A 19,113-nucleotide genomic window follows, 5' to 3' on the forward strand; every position below is an offset into this window, starting at 1 on the left:
ATCTAATAAAACTTATAAACTTATTAATGTATTAAAATCCGAAATTGGACTAAAATATCTTTGCCCATGCTTCTGTCACATTGAAACTCCCAAAATTTAATTATGTTAGCCTTATTCCTTGACATATAATACAGAGATTTGGCTAGCAGGCTTAGTGTTAGATCAGGGTCAAATTCTAATTTGGCATTTAGTTCACTTTGTGACTGTCACTTAGACTAAAAGGGCTTTGTAAGAATAACATGAAGATGGGGAAGAAGCCAGATGTAGTCTGAGGGCTGCCTACCCTTGTTTTAATGAAGGAATAAAACCATTCACAAGTTATTTAGAGACAACGTTTCATTTCTTTATTATATAAAAGTGGGCTTTAGCCGTATTATGCATATTCTGGAGAACTAGCTTTAAATTGGAGCAACTGCTTGGCAGATCTATACCATCCCAGCAGGCAAACCAAAAGCTGTTTCTATTCATCTCAGTATTCTGTGGTAGAATAATGAGGAAATGTGCAGGCTACAGAATCTAAAGATAAATATTCATTTCTACTCTTTCAACTGGTTTTAAACGTGGCCAGTTTCTATCCCTGCTCTATGTGTAACAACTGATATGGGACCAGCCCATCTATATATTTGTGATACCCCAATTTGGGTGAGGACACTTAAGAGAAGTGATCAACTCCCCTCTTCAACCAGGCGGCTCCAGTTATTTTAGTCTGGGCTACAACTTCCCATCATTTTCAGTGTGTGGCCATTATCCGTTCTTACAGGGTGGTCATCCATTTGTACGATTCCTGCAGCATTCTTATGGCAGCGTAATGTTAAACAATATGGCCTAACTTCATTCTTGTGAGGGAGGCAAATACCTCCTTGCGGTTTACTCCAATTCTTCCTTCAAGTGCAACTTCATTGTAGTATTTACTTCTGCAAACTGCAATCATTGCTTCGGCATCCGCTTGAATTGCACAACCTTTCCTGCTGCAGACGGATGAGTAATTGCCACCAAAGCAGGAAGGCAAAAAGAAAATCACAGCTCATTATGGAGCGGGCAACACCTGGGCACAGGCTTATCCTCCAAGACACCGTCTGGCGCACAAACCCAGGGGTCACTGGTCTCCCACTGCCACTTCAACAGCATCCCCTGCAGCTCTTGAAGAGCCTGTGCATAGCGGGGATCGGAAGCCACATTGTGGCTTTCGGTAGGATCGGTGCCGTGATCGTACAGTTCCCAGCGATCCCGATAATAGTAGCTACGCAATGTCTTATTCCAATGAGTTGGTTGCCCTGCCTGAGTTCTGTTCAGCAGGTCCTGGAACGTAGGTGAAACGTAGAAATCTTGATCAATGGGAAAAGAGGTTCGGTTCTGTAGATTGTGAATGAAATGCAGGGGGCCATGCTGCACAGCTCGCATGGGATAATGCATGGTCACCTCGTGCAGGCTCTGACTGGCAAACACAGTTCTCCATTTTGGCTCCAGTGACAACGCCGGCAGCAGAGACTTCCCGGTGAGCTGCACAATCTGCTTCCCAAACAGACTGTACCTGGGATATGGCACGGAAAACCAGTCCAGAATGGTAGGAGTGATATCTGCAGAGAGAGAAGGAAAGCTGAAGCAGAAACCCATAGAGGAGGTGGAATTGCCATCTTCTACAGAAAAAAATCACAAAACCTTAAAAATATCCAATCTCACCAGGCTTAAAGGTTGGCTCAGCCTTCCATCCTTCCGAGGTGGGTAAAATGAGGAGCCAGATTGTTCAGGGAAATATGCTGACTCTGCAAACCGCTTAGAGAGGGCTGTAAAAGCACTGTGAAGCAGTATATAAGTCTAAGTGCTATTGCTATCTGATGCAGAGGGAAGAGATGGGAAGGAACTTTTGGCCCTAGGTGTTAGCAAATATGGAACAATATTTCTGGGTGAGATCATCCAAGGGCATGGGGTGAGGTATCATCAATATGCGGATGATACCCAGTTGTACATCTCCACCCCATGTCCAGTCAATGAAGCAGTGGAAGTGATGTGCTGATGCCTGGAGGCTGTTGGGGCCTGGATGGGTGTCAACAAACTCAAACTCAATCCAGACAAGATGGAGTGGCTGTGGGTCTTGCCTCCCAAGGACAATTCCATCTGTCCGTCCATTACCCTGGGGGGGGGGGAACTATTGACCCCCTCAGAGAGGGTGCGTAACTTGGGCGTCCTCCTCGATCCACAGCTGACATTGGAACATCATCTTTCGGCTGTGGCGAGGGGGGCGTTTGCCCAGATTCGCCTGGTGCACCAGTTGCGGCCCTATTTGGACAGGGACTCACTGCTCACAGTCACTCATGCCCTCATCACCTCGAGGTTCGATTACTGCAACGCTCTCTACATGGGGCTACCTTTGAAAAGTGTTCAGAAACTCCAGATCGTGCAGAACGTGGCCGCGAGAGCCATCGTGGGGCTTCCCAGATTCGCCCACGTATCTACAACACTCCGTGGCCTGCATTGGCTGCCGATCAGTTTCCAGTCACAATTCAAAGTGTTGGTCATGACCTTTAAAGCCCTACATGGCATTGGACCAGAGTATCTCCGGAACCGCCTGCTACCGCACGAATCCCAGCGACCGATAAGGTCCCACAGAGTTGGCCTTCTCCGGGTCCCGTCGACTAAACAATGTCGTCTGGCAGGCCCCAGGCGAAGAGCCTTCTCTGTGGCGGCCCCGGCCCTCTGGAATCAACTCCCCCCGGAGATTAGAACTGCTCCCACCCTCCTTGTCTTCCGTAAACTACTTAAGACCCACCTATACCGCCTGGCATGGGGGATTTGAGACACCTTTCCCCCAGGTTTATTATAATTTATGTTTGGTATGTATGTGCTGTTTGGTTTTTAATTATGATAGGGTTTTTAGGTTTTTTTTAATATTAGATTTGTGCCAGTATAATATTGTTTTTATCGTTGTTGTGAGCTGCCCCGAGTCTTCAGAGAGAGGTGGCATACAAATCTAATAAATTATTATTATTATTATTATTATTATTATTATTATTATTATTATTATTATTTCTAAGTCCTCTAAAAAAACCCAGCTGTTTCTTTCTAAGATTTTCTAGGTTGCACCAGATACTCCAGTTCTATATCTTCTACATCAGACCTGAACAAGGGGCGGCCGCCCCACCCGCTGTCTGTGACCGGTCCGCAGAGGTTGGGGTCCACTCCAGTGCGAGGATGAAAGAGCTCACTGCGTCTGCCAGGACTCCTCCGGTTCCTGCTTTCCTGATGAATCATGAGGAAAGCAGGAACCGGATGAGTACCGGCAGACGCGATGAGCTCTTTCATCCTCGCACTGGAGCGGACCTCGACCTCCTACTGAGAGCGGCTGAGCACAGAAATCACACAAACACCCTAGCGCACTGACTGTATATACTGTATATAAATAGTATATAGAGTATTGGGTAGAACTGAGTTAATTATATTAGTCGAGCCCTCTAAAACCATCCCAATTTCTCATGCGGCCCCATGGCAAAATTAATTGCCCGCCCCTGCTCTACATGCATCTATTCAATAGAATTTAGGCTTGATAAAGATGGCAAGGTAGAAACCAACAGGTCAAACATCATATATATTTGGGGTAAATCTTTAGGTAAAGGTAAAGGTTTCCCTTGCACATATGTGCTAGCTGTTCCCAACTCTAGGGGGCAGTGCTCATCTCTGTTTCAAAGCTGAAGAGCCAACACTATCTGAAGATGTCTCAATGGTCATGTGGCCGGCATGACTAAACGCCAAAGGTGCACAGAACACTGTTACCTTCCCACCAAAGTGGTCCCTATTTTTCTACTGGCATTTTTTATGTGCTTTCGAATTGCTAGGTTGGCAGAAGCTGAGACAAGTAACGGAACCTCACTCAGTTATGCAGCACTAAGGATTCGAACCGCTGACTTTTCTGATCAACAAGCTTAGCCTCTAAGCCACTGAGCCACCACGTCCCCACAGAGCCACTGCATCCATCTCTACTCAGGGGTAAATTCAACCCAACAGCCGAAGCTTCTCTGATACAATGACTAAATGAGTTGCTTTAATGCAGACAAGAAAGAAGTCATAACTAAACAGCCCACAGGATTTTCTCTCTCTCAACCCAGGGTTTAAATCTTAAGGCACTTTTTTTTCTACCTTTCTAAGTCAGGAAACTTTTGTCTGAGCCTTGCTGATTCAGGAGATTGAGAAGCGCTTGCCTAAGGTTTACACAACGGTTCTGTCTAGTCTCAGCCTTGTGGTTCCTTCCTTCAGCCCTTACACTATACTGGTTTTCCATTCTTCCACTTTGTTTCCCTTTATTGCTGTTTGAATGAAGGAACAAGAAAAGGGAAATATGACCTGGGCTGCCTTCTGCTACCCACATGTGCATTTAGTCGCTTAGTAGATGGGTTTATTTTATTTATTTATTTTATTTGTATGCCGCCCCTCTCCGTAGACTCGGGGCGGCTAACAACAGTAACAAAAAACAGCATGTAAATCCAATACTAAAACAACTAAAAGCCCTTATTGTAAAACCAAACATCCATACATACAAACATACCATATATGAATTGTAAAGGCCTAGGGGGAAAGAATATCTCAATTCCCCCATGCCTGACAGCAGAGGTGGGTTTTAAGGAGCTTACGAAAGGCAAGGAGGGTGGGGCAATTCTAATCTCCGGGGGGAGTTGGTTCCAGAGGGCCGGGGCCGCCACAGAGAAGGCTTTTCCCCTGGACCCCACCAAACGACATTGTTTTGTTGACGGGACCCGGAGGAGGCCCACTCTGTGGGACCTAAACGGTCACTGGGATTTGTGCGGCAGAAGGTTCCCATATTTGCCCTGACTTATTTAAGAGTTTGTTGAATAAACCCTATGTGGAAAGCCAGCATATAAGACATTGAAGGCATCTATTTAATCCAATCCTTTAAACAAGTATTAAATAAGTATAAGAGAACTGCTTGGAAGGCTTCATAAAACAAACATATTCCTGAAAATATACTAGGGAAAGAGCCAAGAAGGACAAACGCATAGACGAAACTGCCAGAAATGTCAGTTGCAACTATAATTTCCCCCTTTCTCTCCAAAGAGGAAGATCTTCAGAAAAGGCTAATGCAAAGTGGAAAGTGTGTTATAGTTTGCTTTAGCGCATCCCAGCCTTCTCCATGGGACAAATCCACCCGTTCCATCTCTCAGCTGCTCTTACCCAGGAGGCTGATGTAGGCACTGCTGACTTGGCCCCAACGTGAAGGATGCTCAGGAGACGAGACCAGGAGGGGTTCAGCTGTGCCCGGCCAGTAGAGGTTGGTTCTGCCACTGGGAAAGGGGATGCCGTTATCCGAAGTATAGATCACAAGAGTGCTGTTGTGGAAGCCTGCATGGCGGAGCTCCTCTAGGACAAGACCAAGGCCTGTAGAAATAGTATGCAATACAGTGATCCCTCGATTTTCGCGATCTCAATCTTCGCGAAACGCTATATCGCGATTTTTCCACCCGATGACGTCACTCCTTTCCTTTCTCATCTTTCTTTCTCTCTCTCTTTCTCTATCTTGCTTCTTCCTCTCTCACACTCTCTTCCTCCCTGTCTTATCTCTTTCTTTCCTTCTCTCTCTTTCTCTATCTCTCCCCCTCTTGCTCTCGATCGGCAAGCGAGCAGCCGGGCGGGCGGGTGAACGGGCAAGCGGCAAGCGAGCGGCTGGGTGGGCGGGTGACGGGCAAGCGGCAAGCGAGCAGCCGGGCGGGCGGGTGAACGGGCAAGCGGCAAGCGAGCGGCTGGGTGGGCGGGTGACGGGCAAGCGGCAAGCGAGCAGCCGGGCGGGCGGGTGAACGGGCAAGCGGCAAGCGATCTTGGGGTTTCCCCTTTGCCTGGGCAACGGGGAAGCCCCATCTTCGGCTCCTCGCTGCTGCCGCGCTGCGGAGCAGATCAGCTGCTGGGCGGCCGAAGGAACCTTCCCTGGGTGCCGCCCGCCGCCCACGCAAACTCCACCATCTGCGCATGTGCGGCCATGGAAAAAAGGGCGCACATGCGCAGATGGTGTTTATACTTCCGCAACCCTACATCGCGAAAAATCGATTATCGCGAGGGGTCTTGGAACGGAACCCTCGCGATACTCGAGGGATCACTGTATAGACATTGAAGTTAAAATCCCCATTGACTGTTTTCAATGGGGATTTTAGCACTCTGATGACATTAGTAGAGGACCAACGAAAGCTTAGTTAATTTTAGTAGTTTTTAATAAATTTTAAACATTCTGGAGATCTCAATGGCTGTTGCCTCTTCATTTATATATATAAATCCCGTGTAGGATTTAGAGATTTCTGGTGACGTTTCGACGAGGTCCCACTCGTTATCTTCAGGCTGGTGATTCTGTCCTTGTTCTAGGGCGAACACTTGTCGCCAGAAATCTCTAAATCCTACACGGGAAGAAACCTGAATATACCAAGACCGTCATACCTGTACCCGTGAAAATCTACGAAAACATATATATATATGTAACCCTTTCCTGGTGCAGAGCTGAAGGGATTGGATACTGTAGCCTTGAGGTTAATTCTCTGCCTTACAAGGCAAAGGTTGCAGGTTCAAGTCCCAGTGAGGGTATGGCTAGCTGATGAGGCCAAAATAAGGCTGAAATAGATCTATCCTAGTCTCCCTTAATTTTCAAATTCAGCAAAAAACAAAACAAAACAAAACATGTGACATATATATATGTGTGTGTGAGTGTGTGTGTTTTCTGTTGGATTCAGCAAAAGAAATTCAGCAAAAACATGTGATATATATATGTGTGTGTGTGTATATATTACAGTAATGGCCTTACTCAGAATAGCCTTAACCCACATTAATGCTCAAAGGAGCACTCCTTTGTATCCTCCTCCTTGTTCAGACATAGAATGTACACTGTCCAAATCTCAGGAAGAGTACAAATTCTTTCTCCAGGCACCACACAGCAAGTATTAAAAGATTATTCAGCATTAATTGATCATATTGTTCCCATTAAGTTCTACCCAATAAACACAATTATGCCTATTTTGCTAAGGATGGATTACTGTTGCTTTGCTTCTTTATCACTAAAACATGTTGCCACAAGACCAGTCCAGCACGTGAAGATGAGGACCTAGAAACTGAAAGACTATTGAGTCCTAGGCATTTCTCCAGCATGAAAGCTGGCTGGATGACTTTTGGCTGGTCATTCTCTCTCAGCTGAACTTATCTCATGGGGTTGTTATTGTGGAGAACATAGGAAATGGGAGCATTAAATATGCTACCTTGTATAAAAGATGCAAATGAATGCTACTAGATAGTAGTAGCAAGGCTACTATACTTAAGAGCTAGAAAGAGTACTTAGAAACACCTCTTAAGTGTCCACACAGTGAAATGCACAGGATTCTAAAAACTAGAATGTATTCATTTTTAAAAAAATAAACAGAAGATGGTTATTGTCAGATCTCTCAGAAGTACAGTAATATTGTATTTATGTCTTTATGTGCATAAATCAGACTGACTCTCAACTATACAAAAATGCACCATCATTAATTACTCATTAATTAAAGGCCCTGTTCCCTTTCAGAAGTACCAAGCCAACTGTAGGCAGAACTACCTCGTTCAGTAATCATCTACCTTGATCCATACGCCCAACAGTTGTGTATTGAGCTGCCAAATCCTCACGAGCAGCTGGGGTGTCTTGTACAAAATAAGGGACCTGAAGGCCAAAAAGAGATACAGCTGAAGCTAGAAGCTACCTTAAGAAAGACCTCTAGGTAACAAAGGTGAATTATTACGACAAGTACTGGCGGAGCTATTGTCACTTGAAGGTATTTGGTGGAACTCAGGTGGAGAAGAAAAATCCTAGACCTCACCTGCACTTGATCTGGATGGTAGAGCTCAGGTTTCCAATCTGGGATCCAACCCATTCCGGGCTCCCCATTCCCAAATTTTTCACAGAAGGCTCCATACTGAGGCTGGGAATGACCACAGCGATGGGGATCATGGAAAGCCACATAAAGGAAAAAAGGCCTATGGGTTGGAAAAAGAGGGCAAAGACACAGCTGAAGGCTCTTGATAATGCCCACAATAAAAAAAAATAAAGCAATGTGATTAGATTAGATTTATTGGATTTATATGCCGCCCCTCTCCGCAAACTCGGGGCGGCTCACAACAATAATAAAAAACTGTACATAATAAAAATCCAATGCCCACCAATCTAATTACAATTTAAAATTAGTAATTTCATAAAACAATCCCAATATATATAAAAAAAACAGGCACACAGTCAATCAATCAACAAAACAACATGGGCAAGGGAGAGGTATTTTAGTTCCCCCATGCCTGACGGCAGAGGTGGGTCTTAAGGAGTTTACGAAAGGCAGGGAGGGTGGGGGCAATCCTAATCTCAGGGGGGAGCTGGTTCCAGAGAGTCGGGGCCGCCACAGAGAAGGCTCTTCCCCTGGGTCCCGCCAGACGACATTGTTTAGTCGACGGGACCCGAAGAAGGCCGACTCTGTGGGTCCTAACCGGTCGCTGGGATTCGTGCGGCAGGAGGCGGTCCTGAAGATATTCTGGTCCGGTGCCATGAAGGGCTTTATAGGTCATAACCAACACTTTGAATTGTGACTCTAGCTTTGCTAAGTTTCATTTTCATCTTCTCCAGAAACCCCTGAGTTTGGCTTCTCTTTGATTTTGATCCTCTACCTCGGTATACAGAACTATTTTATTTCCCAAAACAATCTCTTGGGATCTCTGCCAAATATGGGTGAAAGATGGGTCCGAAGGGCCTGGCCCTTGGATACTCCACGGAGACTTAAGGAAGGGATGCACCTGGGCCATTCCAGTACCGGATCTTACTTTTCATCCATGCTCTGGAAGAATTTCCGAACAAGCAATTTGATTCGGGTGATGTTTCTGCCCACTTGCAGGACAGAACTGTTTTCCTCAGTGTAGGCAAAGTCAAAGGGATACACAGCCTCTGGCCCGACGTGCTTCTTGCCAATGATTCCTGAAAGAGGCAAGGAGCCAGAGTCAGTCAAAAAAGGTTGGTAATATTGTCACGCTGAATATTGACAGCCCCAGAGACCTTCTAAGTCATTGCAGTAATTAAATAGTTAACAGTGTGTGTATTGTATTAGCTCCACCAATTATGATGTAAAATCCTGCCATGTCATACATGTATCATTTCCTCCTTCTTGAAAAACTCAATTTTGCCCTGTCTCTTTCTCTTTTGTCTGCAACATGATGTAGCATGCATTCCAGATGCCTCAAACGGGCATTAGCTATATTTTCTTATTTTCATAATAAAAGTAACTTCGTTTGAAAGCTGATTCTCTACTTTAATCCATCGACTCTCAGATTTGATTCATTATAGTCCACGCGGGCTGTAATTTATCTCCAAAATCTGTCAAATATTAACCTGTCAGTTAGGATAGTGCCCAGATTACATGTACAAAATAGACATATCCTCCGGCATTTACAGGGACAAGGAGGGATGCAAGGATTCTACACTACCTACATTCATTCATAAGGTTTAACAGAATGATAGGTATGTTTTAAAAAATTGACGATCTAGCTTCAGAAACTAAAGGAAACTAAACTAAATTATAAATTTATAATGTGGTATGAAATGTATTTATTTGTAGCCCACCTTTATTATTTTTACAAATAATTCAAGGCGATAAATATACCTAATACTCCTTCTCCCTCCTATTTTCCCTACAACCACCACCCTGTGAGGTGGGTTGAGCGGAGACAGAATGACTGGCCCTAGGTCACTCAGTTGATTTTCATGGCTAAGGTGGCTATGAAATTTGAACTTGTTGTCTCTTAGTTGCTAGCCTGGTGCTTTAACTACTAGGCCAAATTAGCTCTCAGAAATATTTTTCTCTGTTGGAGTTGGACTAAATGAGGCAAAAGCATAACTGAGGGAGATAATAAGGGAGATAACTGAGGGAGATAAGTCTTTCTTAAACTTTCAGGCTGTCTTATTTTGTTTTTACTGTGTCCCAGCTTTTGCTGTGTCCCAGCATAACATATATAGTGCCCTTGCTGTCCTTAATAGGGACACTAAAGTGACAGGTCAAGGTAGTTAGGATAATGATAACTCAGATAAGCAGGGGATCATGGTCTAAGCTGAAAAACTTACAATGAATCAGATACTGTATTACACAACAGTCATACAGGAGCATCAAGGTATTCAAAAAGAGAAGCCACTTTCTGGTTGGTGATTCAATTGCAAAGGACGTAAATTTAGGAAAGGATATGGAGGTTTTGAAAGAGGTCAGGTGTCTGCCAATTGTGAATGCTCCAACACTGGAAGTTTTAAAGAAAATGGTTGGATAACCATTTGTCTGAAGTAGTGTAGGCAGGGGTTAAGCAGGGGTTAAGCAGGGGTTTGGACTAGAAGACCTTCAAGGTCCCTTCCAACTATTCTATTCCATTCCATTCGAGCTCCAAACAGAAAGAGTTCCAAGTGATCTGAGGAAGTGTAAGGAAGAATTCTGCTCTCCTCTGCTTACCTGTCTGTATCCCAGCCTGGTTAAGCAATAAGGGGAGGCTCCTGACACTATCAAAGGAGTTGAAGTGGTGCACATCTTGATGCAATCCGTACATCCCATTTTGGTGCTATGGTTGGACAGAAATCAGTTGCAATAATTTGGTGGCAGTCATAACTTTCAAAGAAAAGGACAGAACCATGCCATGGCATGCCCTCTGTTCCCATTGAGGGGGGGGGGTGTTGTTACCTGAGGCAGGCCCGTCAAGAGGCTGGCCCGGCTGGGGGAGCAGCTGCTGACAGAAGTGAAGGCATTCTGGAAGATCAAGCTCCGCTGGGCCAAAGCATCCAGGTTTGGGGTCTTTATGACTGTGTTGTTATAAACACCACTCTCAAAACCACCATCATCCGCTGCCATGGAAAGGAAGAACACAAGTCAAGGGGTGAGATCTGTATTCTATTCCTGTTCCCTGTGAACGTTTGCTACAATCTTCTGGGATAGTCATTCACAAATCTATTGTATTTGTGCGTGAAAAACATCTGGAGGTTGCTGGAGCCTATAAAATTGCTCTCTTAGCTGGGGCAGAGTGAAGTTTTGTAACACAGACTTAAAAGAGATTTCAGCCTCTGAAATTCTAAAGCAGGGGTCTCCAACCTTGGCAACTTTAACACTTGTGGACTTCAACTCTCAGAGCTTTGCTGGCTGAGGGATTCTGGGAGTTGAAGTCCACAAGTCTTAAAGTTGCCAAAGTTGGAGACCCCTGTTCTAAAGTGTTGTGTTCCACGACAGACTCAAGTCATTTATCCAACAAATGCTATTTTGAACACAGAGCTTTTTTGTTAATGTTAACATTAACATATGATGTTTAAAAAGCTTTTACCCACCATGGATATCATCTATGCAATCTCGATTCCAGTGTGGATACACAAATTTGAGGGGTAACTGGCAAATACTGATTGAAAGCCTTAACCTTAATCCATTGGTGGTTGGGGGGGGGGAAGAATGTAAATCTGTGAAAATATAATATAATGTGTGCAAAACTCAGTGTGCAGTGAGCAAAAAAGGAACAAGAGCCCTATATTGCATTTCAACCCAGGAAGCCTGGAATCACCACTGAAAATGGGAGAATTTTGGATCCTGAGCCATGTTATGGTTCTGCAAACACAGAAGTCCCACTAATTTAGCTAAATGCACAGAGCACAAGCTACAAAATTATGCGAAAATACACCAGCCATCCCACAGTCCTGTTAATTCTGTCACACCTTTACAAAAATGGCCTGAGTCGGGCTCTTAAGATTTCAACAATATTTGGTTCTTCATTCTTTCACAAGCTGAGACCTGGCACCATACCCAAATTGCTCAATGCCCACTACAATATCATTTAGGATTCATATGTAAGCGTTTCTTATTTCTGGCAGAATGGATGGCAGACATTCCTGCCACATCTCAAAAAGTCTGCACCTGTTGAATGTTTGCCTGTTCTATGGGAAATTTACCAACCACTGGGAGCTCAGTCTGGGGAATATGTGGGAAACATAGTCCATATTTGGAACCTCTCTTCCTGCCAACCTGAACCAAGAGGGATGTGACTGTGATCCAGAAGACTAGATATTACTCCCCTGTAGAGCCCAGGGGGGGACATTGACAGCCCCATCTTCTAAAAAGAGATTGGTTGGTTGGTTGGGTAGTTAGTTAGTTGACTTCTATGCTGCCCAATCCCATGGAGGCTTACAACCAGTGAAGGGCTACCAAAATTTTTACCACCACACTGTGGGCCTGGCTTATGCAGGACGCCCTGCATTTTCCTTCAACATCTTTCAGTGCAAATTGGATGCTCTGGGGTAGAGATCCATTTTTGCTACCCCACTGTGCCCCCCCCCCCCCTCTGGGCAATAGCCTACCCCTTCTTACAACAATATAAAAATACAATGCAATAGTGAAAAAAGTCAAATGTTAAATACTAAAAACAATTTTAAAAACCCATTATAAAATCCATTGAGCAATCTAATCAAAACGAGCAAGTTACAATCAATCATAATTCAGCCGTGTTAGCATTCTCTGGTTCTGCTTAGATTCTCTACTCAGTTGAGTTATCTCACCAACACAGTCTTCTCACAGCAACAATAATACTTGAACATGTTATCCATGTCTCCTTCCCCTTCTCCTTTTCCCACTTCCGTATAAACTCCGGGCTTTCTCGGTTGTCTTCCATCCAAATATTTTCCCCCCAAGCCCAAGTTTTAACTTGCTTCAGAACCACCCGAAGTTTGCTTTTAGGGCAGGGGTAGGTAAAGTTGGCTCTTCTATGACTTGTGGACTTCAACTCCCAGAATTCCTGAGCCATGCTAGCTCAGGAATTCTGGGAGTTGAAGTCCACATGTCATAGGAGAGCCAACTTTGCCTACCCCTGCTTTAGGGCAGGGGTCCTCAAACTTGGCAACTTTAAGACTTGTGGACTTCAACTCCCAGAATTCTCTAGCAAGCATAGCTGGCTGGAGAATTCTGGGAGTTGAAGTCCACAAGTCTTAAAGTTGCCGAAGTTTGAAGACCTCCGCTTTAGGGGGTTGCCACCTTTTTAAAGCAGGTTCCAATGAAAGCCAAAAGCGGGCAAGCATATCGCGGCTGGGTTCCAACGCAGAAGGGTCTGACTCTGAAGCGACACCCCCCCCCCATCCCCAGGATTGATTTGCTCACCTACAATCAGCAGGACGTTGCGGGGTCTGGTGGGGGCCCCCTTTCTAGCGTTACAGAGCCCCAGAAGGAGGAGCGCCATTACACATCTCCGTACGTGCGACTGCATGGCAAACTCGCCTCAGGTCGGGCCTACGCCCGGCAGACGGTCCCCGAATCGGACGACTCTCGCATTCACTGGGAACCGACGAAGGAGCTAATCACTGCCCGGCTCCGCCTCCGCTTCCACGTAAAGCCTCCGGATCACGTGAACCGAGAGGAGTCGGGACTCGGCCGCTTGGAATCCGGGGTTAATTTGGGTTTTGTTTGCCGGTCGGTGAACCTGATTTGAGGAATCGCCCGGGAAACATGCGGACGCCCTTCGGAAGGGGCCTCTCTGTACCTTTGGAGAGCTGATCAGATGGTGCTTGGTTGGTAATATTCCAGTCATCTTTCCTCGCGACCCAGGACATACTAACTAATGTAAGTTTTCTCTCCTCCACTTGGAACTCTCCTAAATTACTTTTGATCTCCTAATTTTAAGTCGATTGCCCCGTTTGAGCGGTCCTTGCCCTGTTTAGTAACCGAGTAGTTAGTGCATGGAACTCACTATCTTTACTCTTAAACTTTACTCTTAAACTATCCACTGTTGACCTCACCCGATTCCTAAGAGGTCAGTAAGGGGCGTGCAGAAGTGCACCAGCGTGCCTACTGTTTCTAATGTTTCTTTCCTACTAGTATCATGTATACAGACATTATAATATCTTTGTATACTACCAATGACAAAATACTGTAAATACATATACAAGTCTAAAAGCTATTGCTGTTGTTTTTCATGCCAGCTCTGCCAAGCGCAGGAGTAACACAACAAGGGTAGACCAACAATTGGGTTGCAAATACTGTATTTAAATACAAAATAGGATTAGGTCTATGTCCTCTATAGAGATTAGAAGATGGTGTGGCAATTGTTTACTTTTAAAGGAGGGGCAATACTATTATTATAAGGCGGGATCCTCTGTTCCTATACAAAATGGAGAATTGGTAGTGTTGCCTAATTGCTATCCTGTTCCTTTTCCAGGGATATTTATGAGCTTGTACTACCAGTTTGTGATCTGCTCCATTTTCTATGATGGCTCTGTTTACCTGTGACGTTGCCTGATGGTGCTTTGATCGTGGTTGAGAGGGTGGATCCTAGCTGAAGAGCATGTCGGAAAGAAACCGGGAGCGTTGGAAGCAATTTTGCAGAGCAGCTGCAAAGAGATTGCCAGTGCTAAATTGGCTTCCCAAGTATTCTCTGAAATGGCTACAGCTGGATCTTGTGGCCGGGCTGACTGTGGGGATGACAGTCGTGCCGCAAGCTCTTGCTTATGCTGTGGTGGCTGGTCTCCCCGTGCAGGTGAGGTTTTATTCATGCAGCATAACATAACATAGTGCTATAGTTATACAACTCCAAAGTACTTCTCTTCAGTCAGTATTCACATTAGCAGTCTGACTGGCCTTACTGCAGAAAAGGTGCCTTATGTAATTGGAGAGTGAAGAGGAAAAGGATAGAAACTGAGTTCAAATTCAATTCCTTTTTTTTTTTTTGGAAAGGAGCTCTTGGTCTGACAATACCTTTTTGATTTTTGCTTTAGGGGATGAAAGATTTGATTAGCTTGTTGGATGTCGCTGAGGGCAAGGGCAAGTCCATTGTGGCAGCCATTTGTGAATGCCAAATCCCATGGGAAGTTATTTTGAGATAATGACTTTTTCCTCTCTTAGGCTGGTAGGTGCATATAGGGTAGACCCCTTACATAGATCTACCAGCCTAAAAAAGATTGCTTCCTCTAGTTATCCTCTCTGGCAGATATTTGTTTTCAGAGTTCATTTTATAGAACAGAATAGAATAGAATTCTTTATTGGCCAAGTGTGATTGGAAACATATGTGCATGTGCTCTCAGTGTACTCTCAGGGTACTCAGTGGTTGCTAAGTTAAACTGCAACTGTGTTTATAATTTGCCTTCAGCTTTCTTTTGCTTTGCAGACCTGTGAAGGTAATAAATGTGTAGATTTGTCATAAAGTTATTTTTTCATTACCTTTTAAATTGTGACTGTACAATTTAAGACAGCTGCTAACCAATAACCGCTTGTACTCCTTTTAAAAATAATTCCGCAAATTTTCTGTTGAATGCAATTTATATTTTGTAGGCCTTTTAGAACCTTTATTTATTTATTTATTATTTATTTATTAGATTTGTATGCCGCCCCTTTCCGTAGACTCGGGGCGGCTCACAACACAATAAAACAGTTCATGACAAATCTAATAATTTACAATTTAAAATTTAAAATAGTTAAGAAACCCCATTTTAAGCAGACATACCTACAAACATACCATACATAAATTATATAGGCCCGGGGATTCCCCCATGTCTGACGACAAAGGTGGGTTTTGAGGAATTTACGAAAGGCAAGGAGGGTAGGGGCAGTTCTAATCTCTGGGGGGAGCTGGTTCCAGAGAGTTGGGGCCGCCACAGAGGTGTTATGGTATTATTCGCTTACAGTTCTTCAAGTATTATGACTAGTCTCTGACGTTGCCTTTCCCTTCCCTTCGCAGTATGGTCTGTATTCTTCCTTTATGGGTTGTTTCATCTACTGCTGTTTGGGGACCTCCAAAGATATAACTCTTGGCCCAACGGCCATCATGTCCCTCTTGGTTTCTTCGTACGCATTCCATGATCCTGACTTGGCCGTTCTCCTCGCCTTTCTTTCAGGTTGTATCCAGTTAGCTATGGGACTCCTTCATCTTGGTAAGACTTGGTTGCTTTATATTGGTCTTCTAAGTCCAGTGCCCTGTTGCTATTATTGGCCAAAGAAGATAATTGGGAATCAAATCTGACCAAAAAACTAGAAATGAGTTCCACTGTTTTTGTTTCCTCAACTTTTTATAAATTGCAGGGCATTTTTTCAAATAGTGCAAAAGTATATCTCATTGAGTTCATTGGGGTATCTGCCAGATAAGTGAGTACAGTACAGGATTACAGGCTCATTCAAACTCTTTTTATTAAGGTGATTTATCAATTATTTTTCACCTTCTGGTAGATTCTGATACTGTCTGCCTATAATTTTTTTGAACTGGATGTCCATGTGTAATTATGAAGAGAGATTCACATGTTTCATTTACCTTTATCATTTTAAATTACTTTGGGATGGCAATGCTTAAATGAGATGAACTCCATAATAAAAAAAAAATGACTCCACAGATTATGCATTCAAATCATTTTGTTCTTCTTAATCTAGTTTTGAATTTACAACCAAATGGACAGGTTTCCTCCTAAAATAGGATGATGCAAGCAAGAGTCCTTATTTTAAGTAATATAGTGTTCCCTCAATTTTCGTGGGGGATGAGTTCCGAGACTGCCCGCGAAAGTCCAATTTCCGCGAAGTAGAGATGCGGAAGTAAATACACCATTTTTGGCTATGAACAGTATCACTAGCCTTCCCTTAACACTTTAAACCCCTAAATTACCATTTCCCATTCCCTTAACAACCATTTACTCACCATTATTACTGGTACTCACCATTGAATAAGACACTTAGTGATCCTGATATTTATAAACATAATTATTTATTAACAAAAATTATTTTTTTTGTTATTTATTTGCAAAAATTATTAGTTGGCGATGACGTATGATGTCATCAGGCTGGAAAAGCCGTGGTATAGAAAAAAAACCCCTCGAAGTATTTTTTTTTAATTAATATTTTTTGAAAAACCGTGGTATAGGCTATTCGCGATGTTCAAACCCGTGAAAATCGAGGGAACACTGTAGCTGGAAAGAATCTTTCTCTCTGTAGCCCCCAGCTTTATCTAGTTTTCTGCTTTAGAAAGGAAAGGCTAGAGATCCTACAAAGGAAAGAAAAGAGGACATGATGGGAAAGTGTCTGAGGAATGGATAAGAAATCCAGCTGGTCTAACTCCCAGGGTGAAATAAAAGACTAAGGGATTTCCCCCCTTATTCCCGGCAGGTTTCATTTTGGACTTCATCTCCTATCCTGTCATTAAAGGGTTTACTTCAGCTGCTGCAGTCACCATTGGCTTCAACCAAGTTAAGGTAAACTGTCTCTGTCTGCTCTTGGCCTTTACAGTGTTCCCTCAATTTTCGCGGCGGATGCGTTCCGAGACAGCCGCGAAAGTTGAATTTCCGCGAAGTAGACATGCGGAAGTAAATACACTATTTTTGGCTATGAGCCGTATCCCAAGCCTTCTCTTAACACTTTAAACCCCTAAATTACAATTTCCCATTCCCTTAGCAACCATTTAGATTATTACTCACCATGTTTATTTATTAAAGTTTATTTAAAAAAATGTTTTTTAAAGGCAGACGAAAGTTTGGCAATGACATGACGTCATCGGGCAGGAAAAACCATGGTATGGGGGGGAAAACCGCAAAGTATTTTTTAATTAATATTTTTGAAAAACCGTGGTATAGACGTTCCGCGAAGTTTGAACCCGCGAAAATCGAGGGAACACTGTTCATTACAATTTTAGATGAAGGGGCTTCTGTAGGAATGGGATAGAGGCCAGACCAGCCTATTAAATAAAGACGCATGTGATGGAATGTAGTGAATAGATAGGTGTGTGTGTGTGTTAAAGATGTGTGTTCCAGAGGAGTAAGAGCAATTTGGCCCATATTATGTGTGGGAGAAAGAGTGCAAAGACAACCCCTCCCTAACAGTTCACAGAATATATTGTAGATGCATATGGTAGAGTAGAATCTTGCTCAGTCTAGCAAGTTTTTTGTCTGTAGATGTGAAACAATAAAGAAATCAGCTTAGAAGAATTGTCATGTGTTATTCTTGGGGCCAGACAATTACTGCCCTCTGATGGTTGGGAAGTTTATAGGAGATTTTAATCAAGGGGGGTTAGTTACATTGCAACATTTCTGCAGCTACTTTCTTGAAACTACTGAAAACTTCCCTTAACTTTGTTCTGTTTTCATTTCCTACTTCTTAGTTTCAAAAGCAATGAGCTTGATTTCTTAAGCTTTCCAAAATTCTTAAGTTTATATAATTGTAGAGCTGAACAGCTTCCTTTCCCTCACATCCATTTTCTGTAAGCATTGCTGAGGATGGTGCACCATTGAATTCTAGGTCTCTTATAACAGCAATATTTCCTTCGTGGTTGACCACAGCCAGCTATTTGCAAGAGGCTGAGATGATAGCAATCATAGATACGGTTCTTTGTGCTTGTAAGGGTTCAAAAAGAAGCTTCAGAACTTTTTGTATATAAGGTTTTGCTTCATTTTACTAAAAACATTTTCTGGCTTATTACATTACCAAAATATAGGTGGAGGCTGTCTAGGCCATTCCTTTAGATCCTTCTTGGAAGTTGTTTACTAGGCCCTAATAATTTTTTTTTAAGAATATCAAAAACAAAAAGTGGGGAATAAAGTAACAAATTAGAAACTGTAAAAAGTTTTAGAATTTACAGATTGGCTGTTATGACTGTACAGTATATATTTTTAATGCCAATAAAGTATCAAACATTTTACATGTATAAAAATATCATTTTTGCTTTTGCAAGAACTTTAGTATATATGCTAAAACTTAAAATGGATTGTAATTAAATTGAAAGTTGTACTAATGTATATTGCAAACCTGTGTTTCTTGAGAAGCTGCTTGTCTCATGAAATATATTGTTCTCTAATACAGTATCAAAGACTATCTTGTTTCAAATGGCTTCTAGAGTCATTTCAATCATATAGTATACCTCCATAATGTGTGTGAGTGTGTGTGTGCCTGCATGCCAGCCTACCTGTCTGCCTCCCTGTGTGTTAGTTTTACCAACTCTTTTTCTTGTGTGTGTTTAATTTTCCGTAGACACTCCTGGGTCTGCAGCACATTCCAAAGCAGTTTATCCTACAAGTGTATTATACCTTCTGCAGAATTAGTGAGACAAGGTAAAACGTTTTTATCCTTCTTTTTAGTCATCTTTTTCCTATTTACAAAAATG

At 43.1% G+C, this 19,113-nt stretch overlaps 2 protein-coding genes across 5 annotated transcripts in view; one reads left to right on the forward strand and one right to left on the reverse strand.

Moving 5' to 3' along the window:
- Nucleotides 1–321: 321 nt before the first annotated feature.
- Nucleotides 322–14,356, reverse strand: SGSH (N-sulfoglucosamine sulfohydrolase). 2 transcript variants are annotated; one of them, XM_070740205.1, is made up of 8 exons: nt 14,268–14,356; nt 10,704–10,864; nt 10,479–10,584; nt 8,815–8,965; nt 7,830–7,986; nt 7,591–7,672; nt 5,182–5,385; nt 322–1,577 (listed from the first exon to the last, which is right to left on the reverse strand). In XM_070740205.1, exons 3-8 carry the CDS (start codon nt 10,570–10,572, stop codon nt 1,018–1,020), a joined length of 1,248 nt encoding a protein of 415 aa, XP_070596306.1. In that variant the 5' UTR covers nt 10,573–10,584; nt 10,704–10,864; nt 14,268–14,356; the 3' UTR covers nt 322–1,017. The 2 variants fall into 2 exon arrangements, with proteins under 2 accessions (XP_070596306.1, XP_070596305.1); XM_070740204.1 differs by lacking the exon at nt 14,268–14,356 and adding an exon at nt 13,149–13,422.
- The window catches only part of SLC26A11 (solute carrier family 26 member 11), a 34,409-nt gene continuing 28,681 nt past the window's right edge, over nt 13,386–19,113 (forward strand). The window contains exons 1-5 of one of the 3 annotated variants that reach the window (XM_070740201.1): nt 13,386–13,607; nt 14,203–14,520; nt 15,718–15,910; nt 17,127–17,212; nt 18,981–19,060. In XM_070740201.1, coding sequence (XP_070596302.1) covers nt 14,329–14,520; nt 15,718–15,910; nt 17,127–17,212; nt 18,981–19,060 — 551 coding nt within the window. In that variant the 5' untranslated portion in view covers nt 13,386–13,607; nt 14,203–14,328. The remainder of the gene's footprint in view (nt 13,608–14,202; nt 14,521–15,717; nt 15,911–17,126; nt 17,213–18,980; nt 19,061–19,113) is intronic. The other 2 variants (XM_070740203.1, XM_070740202.1) reach the window with 2 other exon arrangements.

This window comes from Erythrolamprus reginae, chromosome 2, assembly GCF_031021105.1.
Source record: "Erythrolamprus reginae isolate rEryReg1 chromosome 2, rEryReg1.hap1, whole genome shotgun sequence".
Lineage (NCBI taxonomy): Eukaryota > Metazoa > Chordata > Lepidosauria > Squamata > Dipsadidae > Erythrolamprus > Erythrolamprus reginae.